The 17,901-nt window shown below is 49.1% G+C and overlaps 1 protein-coding gene across 5 annotated transcripts in view; it reads left to right on the top strand.

Annotated features, from left to right (window-relative positions):
- The first annotated feature begins 1,549 nt into the window (after positions 1–1,549).
- EPC1 (enhancer of polycomb homolog 1) overlaps positions 1,550–17,901 on the top strand; it is a 55,356-nt gene continuing 39,004 nt past the window's right edge. For 4 of the 5 annotated variants that reach the window (XR_011902814.1, XM_072328845.1, XM_072328844.1 and 1 more), the window contains exon 1: positions 16,299–16,597. Coding sequence is in view for 3 of the 5 variants with exons in the window: in XM_072328845.1 (XP_072184946.1) it covers positions 16,445–16,597 (153 nt within the window). In the remaining 2 variants the exon portion in view is untranslated. Of the gene's footprint in view, positions 1,725–2,405; positions 2,491–16,298; positions 16,598–17,901 lie in introns of those variants that run through there. The other variant, XM_072328846.1, reaches the window with a different exon arrangement.

The raw sequence follows: 17,901 nt of genomic DNA, 5'->3' as shown, positions 1-17,901 counted from the left end.
TGTGTGGCACATCGGCCTGATCGATACCATCATTGTTCCCTCATCTGCCCAGGGCCATCTGCTGCCTTTTGTCTCCCACTTTGGAGCTCCTCAGGGCAGGTCTTATCTTTTTGCCCTACATTTCAAGATGGTATATTCTTGTAGTCATAGGCCAGGATTAGGGCTGCTAGATATCACAGTGGTGCAAACAACAGTTGTGACAAAATTTGCTTTGTGTTCTTTTGAAGATATATAATCTTCTGAAGGTAAGACCTGGAAGTATGAGGCGTTTCAGGAACAAACCCACCAATTACACTGGTGGGTTGGGTTTTTGTTTCCTTTTTTTCCGAGCCTCTGAAAAAGATTTAGAACAGCAGTGGATGGGAAGGCTAATTCCAGGCTTTGCATCAGAGCAGGATCAGGCTCAGCAGGTCTGGCAGCGTCTGCACTGCAACTCCCACTGAGGGCAGTCGAAAGGCTCTCGTGGGGATGAATCAGGCCCCATGGAGCCCAGGGAACAGTGCACAGGGGCCGCGCTACGGCTCCGAAGGGTGCTGGCTCAGGGGTACATACTTGGATGTTCTTATCAGACAATCATAGAATTGCTCGAGTTGGAATAGAGGCCATCCAGTCCAACTCCCCTGCAGTGAACAGGGATGCCTACAGCTAGATCAGGGTGCTCAGAGACCGATCCAGCCTGACTTTGTATTTCCCTGTGTATTTATTTAATTTTAAGGTGAATGTCAAAGCAAGTTAAAGGTTGTAGCACCACACACGGTGATAAAATCCAAGATGATTTCCACATAAACCACAGTTCCTGCAGGTTACTGTGAGCCACAAATGCTAAAATATAAATATGCAAGAGGCCCAAATTTGGGGTCCTTTCTGGGCACACTCACTCCCATGCCATGGCCTTGCCTACATGCTCACTGGCAGTGCTGGGATGTGGGATGGGGTGGCCTTAAGTCGTGCTGAGCCCTGCTGTGGGGACAAGGTTCTGATTAGCTCAGGTCCCATATGAAAATTTCTCCTCTGAAAGAGCGGTGATGCGTTGGAACAGGGAAGTGGTGGAGTCATTGTCCTCGGAGGTGCTCAAGAAACGTGAAGATGCGGCATTCGGGGACGTGGCTTAGCGGGCGCCGTGGGGATGGGTCACAGCGGGACTTGATGATCTTGGAGGTCCTTTCCAAGCTCACCGATTCCACGAGTCTCCGGTTGTAAGATTCTGTGTGGCCGTGCCCGGCCGTTGGCAGCTCGGCTACGGCAGCGCCTGACTCAGCGCGCAAAGTAGACGCGCAGCATCCAATTTCCCAACCCACTTCATCTGAAAGCGGGCCAAGATAGGTGAAAGCCCTTATAAATATGTAAAGCAGGAAGTTCGGATTACGCCGTGCTGTACGTCCCCAGTGATTGATGCCCTCCGAAAAACAATACAAATCCTCGAGAAAAGTGCTCCTTGGTTGCGGGCTCCTCGTGCCCGCGGGGCCGGGCCGGGTTGGGACGCGACACGGCACTTTCGGTGCCGATTTTATTTTGGATTTCCAGCACTTCCTGGAGGCCGGGGGGAGGCACGGTGGGAGGAACCACCAAACTCGGTGCCACAGCCATTTTGTTTGTGGGCAGCATGGTAGCATTCTGTCAGTCAGTATGAGGAGGGGTTTTTAAACCCGTATTTATGGAAAAAACTATTCCTGCCATAACGGACGTATCTGTTGAATTTAGCGTTAATTTAGCCCTTTCGCAAGGTACGTATTCCTAGCCGTAAAATGGAGCGTTTGGTGGGATTCAGCCGCCCCCCTTCCCGGTCTCCCCCTCCCCCCCAGGATCGCGGCTGTGGCTCCGGGCGGGAGCGGCTCCGGGGGCTGCGGGGAGGGCGCTGCGGGGCTGCGGGGGGCGCGGGCCGAGGGGATGCGCGGGGCGGCGGCTGCGGGGGGCGGGGGCGGCCGCGCCTCGGGATGGTTCCCCCGGCCGCCTTCATCGCTCCGTTCTCAGGAGGCGGCTGCTCTCGTCGAGGGGGGAGCGAGGCGGGCGTGGAGGGAGGCTGGGGGTGGGGGGGGGGGGGTAGGGGGCTGCGCCGTAGTTTTGCAGTGTCACCGAAAACCGGCGCTACACTTCGGTCCTGTGCTGGAGGAAGGCGGCTGGAAAATGGCACACTGCATTTTTCCAGGCGGCGGCGGCAGAGGGGGGCGGGGGGAGCGGCGCGGAGCGGAGCGCTGCACTCGGAGCCCCCCGCAGCCCCCGGCGGCTCCGGCCCCGCGCTGCCCCCCCCCCCCCCCCCAACCCCCCTCCCGCTCCGGCCCCGCGGGGAAAGCCGCCGCCTCCTCCGCCCCGTACGGGGGGGGCGGGGGGGGGGGAGCAGGAGGGGGGAGGGAGGAGGAGAAAAAAAAAAAAAGTCTGACTTTTTGCATTTGCGAAACATTTTAAAGATGTTCCGAGAGCCCTTCGCAGCATGGAGGGGGCTGCCGGGGGCGCATCGTGGCGGCCGTTCCGCGGGGATTACCGTCTCCGGAGGTGAGTTCGGGGCTTTGGGGCGGAAATGTGGGGCGCTGCGGCGGTGCGCGGGGCTGCGGAGGGCTCTCCCTGTGCGGGGAACAAAACGGAGCGGCGCGTTCCGCCCGGCGGTGTCTCCTTAATATCGCCCGTGGCTCCGGGCGGCTCCGCGCGATTCCGCACGCTGAGGCTGAGCGCTCCGAGTTCCGTATGGGAGTACCCGAACTCGGCGTTTCGATGGGCTCTGCCCGTTCGGTGGGGTTTTCTCTGTCCCCGGGCGGCGCTCCCCGGCCCCGGCGCACAATGCGGCTCCGAGTTCACAAAGGCGCCCGCGGGGGCTCCCGGCGGATGACTTTGGCCCGAAGTCCGGGGGAAGGGCCGCCCCGGGGTGTGGGGGGGCTGACACCACATCGGGGTGCGTGGTACCAAATCGTGATCTTTTATTTACAATTGTGCCGTGACCGCGATCGGCGTAAGGCATCGGTTATATAAAGGCCCTTATTTCTGCGCTTCTCATTTAGATGTCATGGGGGGCGGCGGGGTTGGGGGGGAGTTGGGGGGGGACTGTTTGTTTGTTCTTTTCCTTCTCAGAAGGGCCGTTCGGGAGACATTTTGTGATTAGGGGCATCTTCCTCAGCCCATTTTTCCGCCCCTCTACGGGAGGGGGGGGGGTGGGGATTTTTGTTCGCCGACGCTGCGGCCGCGTTGGGGGGGGAGGGGGGGCGGAGGGAGGTGGGCGCGGGGCTGCGCGGCTCCATTGTACCGCCGCCCCCCCCCGGGCAGAGCAGCGCGGGTCGGAGGGAGAGCGATGGAATTGTGTCGTGGAGAACTGTAGTGCTGCGCCAACCGGGGCCCGGCACAGGCATGACCTCACCCTTTGCCGTTCGGTGGCATGAAGCAGATTGATTCTGTTCTGTGTTATTTTTTTATTTATTATTATTTTTTCCTCCGGTACCCAGAGATCAGTTTCTCTCAGTGAGGAGATTTTCAGCCCCACCCCCGAAATGATTTTGCGGTGGCTGCAAACGAAACGCTTTGAGATGATTTTCCATACAATATGGAAGGCTCCGGCACGCACCGGTTGTGCAACTCGCCCATTGTTTGTGTGGGGAACTTAGAGGCTGCGTGCACCGCTGGCATCGGCCCCGAGGTGCCTTTTCCCTATGGGCTCTGTGCGCGGATGTGTCTGCCTGCAGGAGTCCGGGTTGTGCGGGGAGATGGGGATGTAAAGAATGCAAAATGTAACCCTATTTCTTCAGATCGTAACCAGGATTCACCTGAAGTGGGTGGGCTTTGTCTCTCCTGCTTTAACTGGAACACGGGTTTGCGTCTATACATGTATGTTTCAATCCATGTTCCTTTTCTTTTGTTGCAATCCCCAGACCACCTCAGCTCCAAGTGCCATATTTTCAAGGCTTTCTGCTCTCTATATTCAGCATTAAAGAAAACAGAAGTGATTGATGTTCTCAGAAGATGGGTGGGAAGGCAAAGCCAAGCCCACAGCGCAGCATATAGCGGAAAAATCAACAGGTTTAAGAGTAAAATTAACACCAAATCTAGCACACTTCCAAGGTATCAGTGTGCCCATTACTCAGGAGTGACACGAAGTTGATCATTGCACAGACCTCTATGTCTCCACTACACCTCTATTACTCTTAAGGAATACATCCGACAAATATTTTACTATCTCTAGGTTTCTCATGAGCATTTTAACCTTGAAAAATGCACATACATACGTTTAAGAAAGCTTGCTGATGAAATCATTTAGTTTAAATGCAAACTGAGGCACAACTTCAGGTAGATCTGTCACATTTCCTCTCTTCCTCTCTCACAAAATGAAGGTCGGACTTACTTTACCTTGGGTAGATGCACCTTGGAACCTTTTTATGCTGAGAGACACCCACATGCAGGCAGCAGGCAGCTCTCAGGATCTCTTCTCCCTGTCCGTCTGCTTGCATGAGGCCTTGGCAGCAATGTGAAGCCTTGCTGGGCCATGAAGGCTCAATGCGGCCATTATGTCTCCAGGGCTCTGAGACAGCTCTTGGATTGGGAGAGGTGTGAAGGTGGGGCCCACTGGTAAGGATTTGGGGCATTTCCTGAATCCAAAAGGAGACCCAGGTCACACTGTGGGCATTTGGGGTTACACTACTAGCAGCAGAGCTTCTCCTTGAAACTCTTACTGTAAGTCTTGGAGAACCTCTGTGTTGTTTGAGTTATTCTGATACCACTTTCGTTTCTCTTTACATCACGTAGAGCAGTGTTTGGTTTGCTCATCCACGGATAACAGCACTGAGCAAATTGTAAACTTCTGAAGGCAGTTTTGTGCTCCTGCCACAAGGCCTACAGGGGTGTGATTTCTGTGGCTGCAGTGTGTACGTGCAGGCCACAAAGGAACCGGTTGCTGGTGGCTTTGCTTCTCGGAGACAGCTTCTAGTCCAGGACAGCAAGAGCAAGAATTCTTGATGGAAATTAGCTTTTTTTCTTCCATTCAGCTGTGGTTATTGACACTGGTTGTGGTATTGCAGCTCGGATGCTGCACCTTCTCAAAGTGTCTATTTGCACTCCTCTCAAGAAGTTCTGAGTAAGGAGGAGCGAAGCATCGCTGGTGTTTTGCAACTTAGTGGCTTCCTCCTTTTTTGAGGCATTGTTTAATAAGAAACAGTTTCCAGCAGATGGGTTGCCTATATGGAATAAGGACCGATGAAGATTTATAATCCTTTCAAAGCTGTATCACAATTCATTTACCTCCTGCATCTTCTGCAGAACTGTCTGGAGAAGCCATTACAGAGGATTGGCTTTGCCTTGGTTGCACATTTACCCTTCTGACATGTCCACGTGCCTGGCAGTAGAATACTAGTACCTAAAGCACAACAGTTTGCATTGGCTATTGTTGTTAGGCTTTTAGATGTTGTTGATGTTCCTGGGTTGTTTGTTTGTTTGCTTGGAGAGGGGGTGATAATTTTGTCCCCTGTATACCCCTCCAATTCTGAGATAGCAAAGCTGATATGATTTTCTCCTATTTACCTAAAAGCCCTATGTGCTCCATATGTATTTTTAAGGTATTTGGCTCTCCTGGCTTAGAACTACTTGAAATATGGCATGCTATTGTGAACCAGATAATCTTTTCGAAGATACGGGCTCATCCTGACTGATGGACCGGAGCTGTGCTCCCATCAGCTCTGTGTGCCTTCCTGGTGCTCATCCCACCAAGGTTACTGGTGTCAATAAGAGACAGCAGGTGAAGATGGCTGGCTTGTCATAGAGGCGCAGATGTACTCTGCAGACCACAGGCAGATTTAACCAGCTTCCAACATTAGCCAATAGTGATGTGTAGACAGTTTTCCAGATATGTGTTTGTGGTGTGAGAGAATATAATCTGAGACTTGATTCAAGTAGAGGCCATCCCTGCTGCTTTATTCACTGCATATATCAACATTCTTTATTTTCCTATGTGTGGTAACATACTTCGATGGCTTCGTCACCTGGCTCTTCCTTTTTGAGTGTTCTAAACTATTCATCAGGTCTTCGGTTCAACACTCAACAAGGTTTCAGAAGGGGGAATAAGTAAGTCTTCCTATTCTATAAATCTTTCGGACATAGAATCTTGTTTCTCCTTCCTCGTTTTATGACTCTGTTATCTGCAGTAGTCCACATTACACATGTCAGTATCGAGTTACAGCAATGAATACTGTTTAAAAAGCCTTCTTCGGTGGGAACCTGTTTCCCAGCTGTGAATCAGGGATGTCTTTCTCGCTCCAGACTCTCCTGCTCTAGGAAGTCAGGTTCCTCCATGCCTCTTCCAGACTGCAACTTGTACAAAATAATCGACTCCTCTTCCTGTAAGTCAGAGATTAGAGCATCTTTCCACCTTCTGCCATTCTTTGTATTTTTCCTCTTCTACCAAATGGTTGAAGAACATAATTCATGTTGTAACAAAGCTGTCTGTGTCCTTGAAACAAACTAGGATTTTAAGTGCTTTACTAAATTAATTGGAGGAGGAAATCAGCACTTTGAAACAGAATTTCTCTGATTTACTGGTGTGAAAACAAAGAAAACTTTGACACGTATGACCAGCGGCTCCAGCTCCCCAGCACTTCTTTAGACTCTTAGCTCAGGCGTGTTTCCAGTATATCATGTTACCACTGGTACCAGCAGCAAGATAATATTAGTACTATATGTTTCCTTAATAGGATATTCTGTTTCTCAAGTTTTCTTCTGATAGTAGCTAAAGTCTAAAATTAGTGGTCAGAATTTTAACCTTGCAGTAGGAATTGCAGTGCTTACGATGTGCATACGTTTGCTAAAAATGGTTATTTCTACCTATCTTAAACATTTCCTCTACAAACAACGCAGAGAGAAGGTAACTAATACGTGAGTAGTTGCCCTTTCTGGCTGTGCAGGGTGATATTGCTACAGAGAGCAGAAAATGGAAAGCTGCTCAGATGCATGCAGTACTGTACAATAGAAAACCCTGTCCCTCACCCAGGGACAGTGAACAGAGCTGAGGAGACCTCTTTTGTCAGGTTCCATTTTGCTTCTTCTCTGGGAACAAGCATATGGCAGGGTGCTGAGGTCACGGGCCTGTAAGATGGTGTTAACTCATGCATCAGTGGATTAACAGTAAGTAATACTCCGAGTAAACTGGAATCACTGTATTGCAGATGTGTAAGGTAGAACTTCCTTTTCCTGATCCATTTTACATGAGTATGTAAATGACTTGTACATGGCATATGTAATGAAAAGTTAGTTCTTGATCCTGTCTGCCATTTGCAGCTCTAAGAAACTTGCTAAATACGATCGAGAGCTCCCTGGTCTCAGAGGTGTGTGCAGCTTGGATAATTATGAGCACAAATAAGGGCATTTTGTGTTTGTTCAAACACGCTCAAAAATAGGTGAGTCCAATCAGTCCATTCAACACTATGGGCATCCCCTAGGTCCTGTATGTATGTACTAGGAATCCTAGTGCTGCTGCCATAACCTGGTGCCCCAAAGGTGAGCTTCCTCAGAATCCTTTTACCTGGCAGCTTTTTGTCAGCTGTAATGCCAGGAACGGCATCTTGCCCTGATGAATTGGTTCAGGGAGTCTCATGTCCTAAAGAAAAATTAAAATTCAATTTCAAGACATTATTGTGAAGAAAAATGGCATTATTTCTTTTAGTCTTAAAGGTATCCATACAGGGCAGAATAGTCAATGTGATTGTGGCACTTCCTTTGAATCATGAATGCGCAATAGGCATCTTAAGGAAGAGCTGTGCTGAATGCCAGAGGGAAAGCAACTTATATTTGATAGACTCCATATGCATACACTCTGCTTGGTCCAACTCATTCATAAGTACTCTATTTCTGTACATTACTTCAGTATCTAAAAAGGGGCAGGTTTAGATTGGATATTAGGCAGAAATCCTTCATCCTGAGGCTGGTGAGGCCCTGGCACAGCTGTCCCGGGAAGCTGTGGATGCCCCATCTGTAGCAGCATTCAAAGCCAGATTGGATGGATCTGCACAGCCTGATCTGGTGCCTGATGGAGTGACTGGCAACCCTGCCCGAAGAAGTGTGGTTGGAACTAGATGATCTTTAAGGTCCTTTCCATCCCAAGCCATTCTATGACCTCAGCTCTCCAGGGTGACCGACCCCTTAGCCTGTATCAAGTCAGCTTGGGCCCAATTTTGTTAGAGACACAGAGAAAATAATTTACCATGAGTTCTCTCTTTATTCTCAGGACAACTTCAATTTTGCATCCAAACCAAAAAACACTTCTCAGCATCTGCCCAACTCCCACATGTTTTGCATTCTCTAAACACTGAAAGGCATCTGGCAATGTATTTTCCTCAGGTTAACCTTAACAGTCATCCATTTTTATTGCTCCAATGCAGTCATTTACACGTGCATGCACACACACACATGCATAAAGTGCTTGTATGTAAATATGATAGTGATTAGTAATTAGACATGACAAGTAATGTCTAAGTAATGTTATCTTAACTTAGAAATATTAATTAAACTACAGTGCATAATGTAAAGGAATCCACTCCTATATAGTAATTTGTATTTTTATAAATTAATAAAATCCTTACTACTTAATTCTAATAGATTATTTTGAGCAACAGTAGAAGTTCATTAATGGCTTTTATTGTTCTTCTCTTACCTTAGTTTCCTCTCAGACAGATAACTGATTGTTAGTGGCTTTAACTCTCATTTTGGATGTTGCTTGGTGGCATAACACCTTTCAGGTTCAGCTTAGGTTTTCAGTACTGGCCACAGTAAGTTGTTTATTGCAGGATTATGTTTAGCCTTCTTCCCTGAGTATACTGGATTTGACTTTTGAATATGTATGGCTGGCTGGCTCAGCACACTCTCCAAGAAGGACTGCTCTACTAAAATGGCATCTCACTGCTTTCACATGTGGAAAAAGGTCATCTGTTCTAAATGTATTAGTAACTATACAGTGCTGCCCATAAGCAATGGTATGTAACCAGTCAGAAGGAAAACAGTAACTCCCTTACTTACACACTAGTTCAGATACTAGTCCGGTAGGTAAAGTCTTTCAAATATACAGTATAGTGTTTTACTGTTCTGAGTATGCAATAAATTGCACCTAGTTTGGTCACTTTTGATCACAAATCCTTTTGTGTGTGTTTTTATCATCCCAGTCTGCCATAGGGTGTGTGGCCTTCACAAAATGGATCATGAAATGGAGGAGGGCAGTGGCAGTAAGCTGTATCTCACTAGGGAACATAGCTTTTGGCATGGATTTCTTAACTGAATTTCCTCACCATTTATATAGCTCTTTTTTGTTTCCTTTTGCTGAGTTGTTCCCAACTTGCCATTCAGAGCAGCTTTATAAGCAAGTATGCTGACATGAATGAAGAGGCAGTGTGGCCACAGAGAATCACAGAATGGCTTGGTTTGAAAGGGACCTTAAAGATTATCTGGTTCCAACCTCCCTGCTGTGGGCAGAGACATTTTCTGCTGAACCATGTTGCCCACGGCCCCTTCCTGGCCTTGAACGCTTAAAGGGAACCCACAGCTTCTCTGGGCAGTCTGTTCCAGGGCCTTGCCACCCTCTGAGTGAAAATTTTCCCCACATTCTAACCTAAATCTCCCATCTTTTAGTTTAGAACTGTTCCCCCTTGTCCTAAAACTCTCAGACTATGTCCTTTAGTTACCGTAGGGTCACAGTGAGGCCTCCCTGCAGCCCGTCCTTCTCCAGGCTAAACAGTCCTGGTTCCCTCGGCCTTTCCTTGTGGAAGTGCTGCAGCCCTCTGAGTGTCCTCATGACCTCCTCTGAACCTGCACTAACAACTCTATGTGTTTCTTGTGCTGGGGGCCCCAGGCCTGGACGCAGTATGCCAGGACCTCTGCAGAGCTTCTTTCACTGAGTCCTCCCAGTGTGTACTCAAGCCTTGGATCATGGAAGTGTATACTTCACCCTCTTCATCTTGCCTATCCCTTACCATAGCTTCAGTATCTGTTCCACGATCTTCCCATTCATAGAGCTGAAACTCTCACCTGCATTTCCCTGGGGCTTCCTTTTTACCCTTCTTAAAAATGGGAGTGTTGTTTCCATTTTTTTCTAGTCATTGGAGACCTTGCCTGACTGCCATGTCTTATCATCTCTATCAGTGAGCACCAGTAACATTTCACCTCTTGCTGGTTTGTTCAATACCTGAACTGAGAACTTATCCTCAGTGCATTTCAGTAGTCTCCTGGGTTGCCTATAACCTTCTGTATTACTCTCCCAGCAGGTATCTGGATAGCAGAAATCCCCTATCAGGATGAGAGCGTGTGAGCACGAAGCCTCTTGGAGCTGAAGCAAGAGGGCTTCACTAACAAGCTTTCTTTGACCATGTGGCCTGTAGTAGGCCCTGACCTCCGGATGTCCTTTATTGGTCCAGTCCGTAATTTTAACCCATAAATTCTCAGCCTGATCACGTGTGTTTCTCAGAGGCAGCTCTTTGCAGTCTGTCCATGTCTTAACACAGAGTGTAGCTCCTCCAAGCTTCCTTCCCTGCGTATCTCTTCTACACAGCCCATAGCCCTGGATGGCAGAATTCCCCTCCTGTGATCTGTCTCATCACGTTTCTGATATAGCAATTAGATTGCAGTTTCCTAACTGCACCATGGCTTCTACCTCCTCCTGCTTGTTTCCCCTTTTATGTGCATTGGTGTAGAGGCACTTCAGCTGGGCTGTCAGCAGCATTATATTTATAGAGGAGCCCTCCCTTGGTGAGCAATTCACAGGTATTTTCCTGCTGCTTCCTCAAGTGCTATTGTTCTGGTCCATCTTTATCACTCAGAAGTACATCCCCTTCCACTGCTGAACCTAGATCGTAGCTCTGCTGATCAGTCCGGCCAACTTGCTGCCCAGAACACACTTGCTCTGGCCAGATCTTGTGCCCCACCTGGTATCAACATGCCCAGCCTCTCAAACATGTGTCAGAGCAGGCCCACAGTATCTTAAGCCGGTATTGTAATGAAGGCAACACAATCTCTTGCTCAGAGCCCGACAACTATTGGCCATAATGCAAAATAAAGTTCTCTTCTGACTTCCTGCATGTAGTTTTAAAATGTGAAATCCTCTGATCACATGGGAATTCCTTATTCAGTTTAAAGTATGGCCTCTAGCAATGAACCGAAACTTCAGATTTTGGAGCCACTTTCTGCATTACTGTTCAGAATGGTGAAGACAGTTCTAAAACACTGCTTTACTAGACATTGCTATAAGATGATGTTCATGAGAATAGTTGTCATTGGTTCTATAGCGGAAAAAACACATACTCAGGCTTAACGCTGATTTTATCAGGCTGTTCTATCTACAAATTAAAAAACAAGCATTAAAAAATAAAAATAAATAGGCATATTAGGAGTCTGAAGGATTGCTTTTACTGCTAGGTGTTGAGTGGGAACAGAAATGAAGTACTGACTGCTTTAATATCCCTTCTCAGCTCTGTTTTATATTCTGAAGTGTAAAGTAAAAGTGCTTACAGAAGAATGAAAGGTAGTGTAAATAGTTGGTCTTCCCATTACGTGTACCTTCCCATTCAGTACAGAATCAAAAAATCTGTCAGGTTTGTCTTACATGTGTATCTATATATGTGTATATACATGAATATATACACACATACATATAAAAGAGGAAGATCTTTCCTCCTCATTGAGGCAAGAGTTGAGGAACAGAGATTGTCTCAACTGCTACTTCAGATAATGATTTACCGAGAACTCCAGGCAAGCTTCATATCTGTTACATCTTGACCATGGATTCCTCAGATAACTAGGTGAACATACCACCCTTTGAGATATTAACACTATGAGACAGTAAATAGTGTTTCAGAAAATGGCACGAGATATGCAGGCATTCTGTACCAGCTCTGTGGTGTGGTGTCTGAACACTCTAAATATGTTTGACAGTTCCATTATCTCTTCTAGAACAGGTAGTTGACATCAGCAGAGAAGGTGAAATTCACTGTGAATTACATCAATTCCTTTATGGTTGAAATCTTTCTGCAGTTAAGATAATTTCCATATGCAACCACTTACTGCTGTGACTTTTCATAAAACGAATAACCTTTAGTGTCATATTTGCGTACACGTATCTCATTTTAATTCAAACTGCAAGCGCTTCACCAAGATGACTTAAATGAATATAGCTATTTGTAGCTATATAACACATTAAAAAATGATAGCTGGTGATTAAACTTGAATGGAAGAATTACTAGCAAATGCCAGCCAGAAATATGCATACAGAGTCCATTACCGCTTACTATAGGATGAAGAACCAGCTATAACTTTTTGAATACCCCAGGAGTAATTCATTCTGGAACGAAACCAAAGTATGGCAGTTTCATAATGGATTTTTTTCTCAATACATGATTACTGAAAATGGAGAAAGAATATTAACGATATGTTTTATCAGTACAGAATAGTTGCCCTTTACAAGAGCTAAGATGGAAAAAACAGCTTATCAAAATTGCTATGCAATGAAATGATAAGTGAGTGAGTTCTGCAACACTGGGTGTAAGATAGACCCAGAGGGAGAAAAAATTCCAAATGCTGATGTGTTTGTCAATCAGCACATAACTTCGTGTACACGGCACGTTCCTCAGTCAGTAAAACACGGGTATATCTTCTCTAACAGCTCTTCTAAATAGTTGGTGAATGAGAAACGCCTTTTACCTTTAATATGTTCTACTTTTAAAATTCTACTATGGTTTTAAGTGCAGGAAAAGTGTGGCCAGAGATATCAGAGTACGTATGGGATTTCTGATATCAGCCTGGGCCCTTGCTGGGGGCACAGGGTACCTTCCAATGAGGCTGGAGAGTGGAATGACATCAGTTGTTCAAAGTTAGTACTGCTTACTGTTGTGAAGATTTATTTTCTCTCTCATATATGTAATACTGGCCTTCACATTATACGAGTCAGCCTCTGTACTGTACCTGATTTTAACCTTTAGCTTCTCTACATTACACTTACTTTTTATAACTGGAGATGAACTGAAAAGAAAATAGTAAAAACAGAGAATGTAAATTAAGCAACTTTCTCCTTAAATTTTGTATCCTGAAGATATAGAGCCACTTGGTTCCAGAAAGCACCAAAAGTGATGTGCACCATTTAAGCCGTGAGTCCTTTACGCATGGGTATTTTGTGACTAGAAATCACAAACACTGTTGGAATGGGAGAGAATACTGAATACCTGCCTAGGAGACAACCCATGTTTAATGAAACTGCTTTTTGGTTTTGATTCCAAGAAATTTTAATCTACAAAACAAAAAATGAATTTTCAACTAAACAGCGACAACAACAAGAAGCTGTCAGGGTCCATCTAGAATTAGAAACAGAATAGAAAGTTAAGTAATTAGGCTTCATAAACCTGAGTCAGGTGCTGTAAGAGACCGTTGTCTGTAGCTGCACGGAACAAAGTGCTGGATCTCCTCCCACGATGCTCAATCTGAATGTAGTAGCGTTGGTTGCATATTGAAATCTGCTTTTCTTTTCCCATCCAGACAGATGATATATTAAAACCATTGTGCAGAGTTCTTTCTTTTTGGCAAAGCTCATTTTAAAATATAATTTCTTTGGGATCATAACTAGATGGAGCATTAAAGGAAAGTCTCTGATGTTACCGAACTACCTTCATCTGTTTGTTAGAGAAAAAATGAAGAAGAAACCCTCCTCAGGGTTTCAAATGCTTGTATTCATTACATTTCACTTCCCTTACAAGCCATTAATTTTCACTTTTGAGAATGGATACCATACACTTTCTCAACTTTAAACTAGAGAAAGGCTGCATTATTCTTGCCTAACATGTTGTTTGCTCATTTAATAAACCAGACAAGCAACACATCTTTTGTATGTTATAATTTAGTATTAATGGATTTATTTGTTGTTTATAAGATTAAGGGAAAAGAATAGTACTTTCCTGCAGCAGCCACATTTACACTCAGTGATCTTTTACAGAGAGCTGTCAAAGCCTTTGGGTTGTTATGCAAAACATGATACCAATTTTAGATTGACTGCTGTCAGAGAGCAGCGCCGCTGTCTACAAATGGAATGTAAAAGCATTGTGGTAAATGTCACCAAGACGGCAAAATGTAAAATATATCTGCGTGTGCTAAAAGAGAGGAAGGTAAAATAGAAACATCTATCAGTCTGTTTTAACACCTGCCTCTGAAGAGCTCTGCGCCGTTCCTGGTATCACCTTTGCAGAACAGAAATTGGTGCTGATGTCGCATTGCTTTGGAATATCCTTGTTCTCAAATCACAGTTCTCATCTCAGCAGCAAATTAATTAAGGTGATTTTGAGGTCTCATCAGTTTCTGCCACAAAATAGTTGGATGGTATTTTATGGGTAAAACATTAAAAGCTGATGAGTCCAAGAGCTTCAGGCCAACATTTCATCTTAATGCATCCTGTTTGTGTCCAAGTGTTACTGTCCGTTCTGCACGCTCTGCGCTTTCCTTCAGCCCATAGAGGGGTTAGAAATGCAAAGGTCAATTGAGGATAAGCTTAAACTCGAGTGTTCTTTCTTCATAGTTCGGGATGTTTTCCGTGCTTTGCTTTTTGTTATGTATTGTTTTTCTTTCATTGGTGGAAGTGGAGGATCATACATCATTGCCTTATTTTTTGCTTAGCATCCAGGTGTTTCATTTTCACTGGGTGTTTGAGGTCAAAGCCCATGCATGACAATGTGCTGCTATTTATCTTTTGCATTGCCTCATCTGTCTGCTCTTTGGATGAACTAAATTATTCAGTATTTGTTGAAAACTCCGTCAAAGTTTTATAGCCATTTATTTTAGGATTACTTTTTCCAGCTAGGGAATGCTTAAGCTTTAACATTAGCATAAAAAGCAAGATGTAATTTTTGCATTTGGCTTTGCTGTAATGACTGGAATACAAATGAATACAGTGATACCCTTTGGTTCGTACCAGCATCCTTCCAAAAACAAGGAAGCCAAATACCTTAAAGGAAGTGACATTCTTCCTAGCAGCTCTCTTCCACTGCATGACCCGTTTGCCGTGCAGACAGAGCTGCCTGTCCCAGGGGCCTGTGACTGCAGCTGAAGCAGTTCCACGCTCCTGCTGGGAAGTCGGACATGCAGGCTTAAAAGATTAGCAGATGAATCAAGTCCTTTTTATGTCTGTACATCCTTTTTTTCTTAAAGTTCCATTTCCCAGGACTAATACGTGGCAGAGAAAGAACAGGTTTCAGCTACTGCATCTCATCAACAGAAGGGAACTATCCTATTTTGCTTCAAATGTGGGGGAACGTGTACATTCAAGCAGTGCTCTGGTTCTTTTAAAACTAACTTAAAGCGTGTTGTGATTTAACTGCGGGACGACGCAGACACAGGTGGATAAGCGCTTGCGGCGTTCCTCGAATCGGTGGCCGCAGCGCTGGGCAGGGAGAAGTGCGTTGTGAGCCGTATAGGGCTGCTCTGGGGCAGCCCCGGGTGATGTTACTGAGAGGAAGGCGGCTCGGAACGTCCCTTCCCACTTAGGAGAGCGCTGGTGCGGGTAGCGGAGCGGTCGCTTCGATGCAAGCCGGAGTTAGAGCAGTTCACGTGTGCGCACCTCAGCGCTCTAACTGCCGCCCGCAGCGCGTCGCGGAGCCGCGTTTCTCCCGCCGTGAGCGGGAACGTGCGCTGGGGTCGGGGGGAGGCGGTGGGCCCGAGGGGGCGGGCAGGGCTGCCGCGGGGCTGGGGGCGCCGTTCCGCCTCGGCCGGTCGTGGAACCCCGCGGGCGCCGCTGCGGCCGTTGGTGGGGGCGCCGAGCGCTGAGGCGAACGGGCGGCCCCACCGCCGCCGGCCCCGAGGGGTAAGTGAGTGAGCGAGTGAGGCGCTCGGGACGGGCTGCCCCGGCCGCCCTCCGGCGACGGGAACGGCCGGGCGGTTCTACCCCTTCTCCCCAGCGTCCCGGGGCGGGCTGCGGGTCTGTCAGGGGAAGGCTTCCCCCCGGGAGGCGGCGGCCGAGCCTCCTCGCGAGCGCTCGTCGTCTTCTCCGCGGCGACGCCGGCCGAGGGCTGCGGAGCGGGGTCGTGGGTCGCGAGGAGCGGCGCCCGGTGCCGGCAGCGGCTCCCCGTGCCCGCCGCCGGCCGCTGCGAGCTTTCCCCGCGCTGCCGTGCCCGCGCTGCCGTGCCCGCGCCGCGCGCTCTCTCCCCCGGGCGGCGCTGTGCCCGCGCCCCTGCGCGATGCAGTGTGGGAATGGCTGTGGCGCTGGGGTTGGCTGAAAGAGGCGGCCAGTCGAGGTTTAATGTCCGCCATGTTGGCCGTGGCGTATTGAGCGGAGCCGGAGCGGCGGAGGAGCGGAGCCAGCGCCCAGCCCAGCCGGCGCCGCCGGGCCCCGTGTCGGAGCGCGCCCCGCCCCGCCGGGGGAGCCGCGGTCTCTCCATGAGAGCGCTCGGCGGGGTCCGGCTCTCAGCTCGGAGCGCTCTTGCTGTCGCCCCCCCCTCCCCAGCCGGAGCCGCCATCGCCGCCTAACATGAGCAAACTGTCGTTCCGGGCCCGGGCGCTGGACGCGTCCAAGCCGCTGCCCGTCTTCCGCTGCGAGGACCTGCCCGACTTGGCCGAATATGCCTCCATTAACCGGGCCGTGCCGCAGATGCCCACGGGCATGGAGAAGGAAGAGGAGTCGGTATGTGAGACCCCCCCCCACCCCCCCCCCCCCCCCCCGGCCGGGTCCCTCCATCCCCCCCGCACCCGGGGCCCCCACCTTCGCCTCTGCGCAAGCACAAAATGGCCGCCATCTTCTCCCCGCTCTCCCCGCCCGCCGAGAAGGGGGGGGGGTTGTGGGGGAGGGAGCTGGAGAGGGAAAGCGCGGAGCCCCGCTGCCCCCCGCCGCGCCCGCCCCCAGCGCTCTCCCGCGGGCCCCTCTCCCCCCGGGCAGCTCCCCGGAGCGGCTCGCGGTCCTCCGGCGGGACCCCGAAAGGCACAAAGGGCGTCACGTGACCCCGTGCCCGGCCGCCATTTTGTCTCCTGGTTCTTGAAACGGGCCTGGTGCGGCAGCGGCGCAGAGTCCGGGCCCGGCGCCGCCGCGTGGCTCCACGGGGTGGCGCTGCCGAGCCGGGCCCCGCCGCAGGGGGCGCCAGGAAGTTGTGGCGGCCGCAGCGGGAGCGCGCGTCGGCCCGGGCCGCGCTGTGCCCGCGCACGTGTCGGCGCGGACGAAAGAGGAAGGGCGCTGTGTGTGTGTGATAGAAGGCCCGCGAGTGCCGTGAGACGCGCGTGGCCTCAGCTCAGGCCGGACGCTCGTTGCGTGGCGTGTGTGCACGCGGGACCTGCCGCCTCCTGCGCGGTGCGGCTGTCCCTGCTGGGCTCGGAGCTAGAACTGCTCCCGTGATGCAGTTACCGCACCGCCGGGTGCCCCGCGCAGCTGCTCCTGCTGGCATTGCCCGTACCTCTGTGTGTCTTTAAGTTCAGTTATTGCTCTCGTACAGTCAGTTTTCCCCATCAGCACGTGAAATGCAGCATGTGGGAGCTGCAGGACAGCACACGGGGCTTCGGTCTGTGAGAAGCACGGATGTGATAATCCGAAGCACGAGCTGCTGTCAGGCTGCCGTTCACGGTGAAGTTCCGTGTTTGTGGATGTAGTGAACTCTGAGCTGCTTGTCTGAAGTGTAAATGTGTGTGTTCTGCAGAGCCGCTCTGCTCTTGCTGTGTTGGGTTAGCTGCTGGTCTGTGGTTTTTTTATGGAGCACCAGGGAGGATGAACGTTTCCTAGAGGGTGCTGCCCTTGGTGCGCTGCTGTCTCCATTCAGTAACTGCTCTGGGGTTTTTGCTTTCCCTTCTGTAGCTTAGGGAGTGTTTCAGAGCCCTGTGTGCATCACAAATAACTGTCCACCTGCAGAACTGTGTTTTTTGTTGGAGGTCTGCTTGTTTTGTTGCGGTAACCATGAAGTAGTGGCATTCAGTACTGCTGTGATGAGATATACTTTCTGCGTG

This window comes from Excalfactoria chinensis, chromosome 2 (genome assembly GCF_039878825.1).
Source record: "Excalfactoria chinensis isolate bCotChi1 chromosome 2, bCotChi1.hap2, whole genome shotgun sequence".
NCBI lineage: Eukaryota > Metazoa > Chordata > Aves > Galliformes > Phasianidae > Excalfactoria > Excalfactoria chinensis.
Note: the sequence above shows the minus strand (reverse complement) of the source record. Positions and strands in the feature narration are given on the sequence as shown.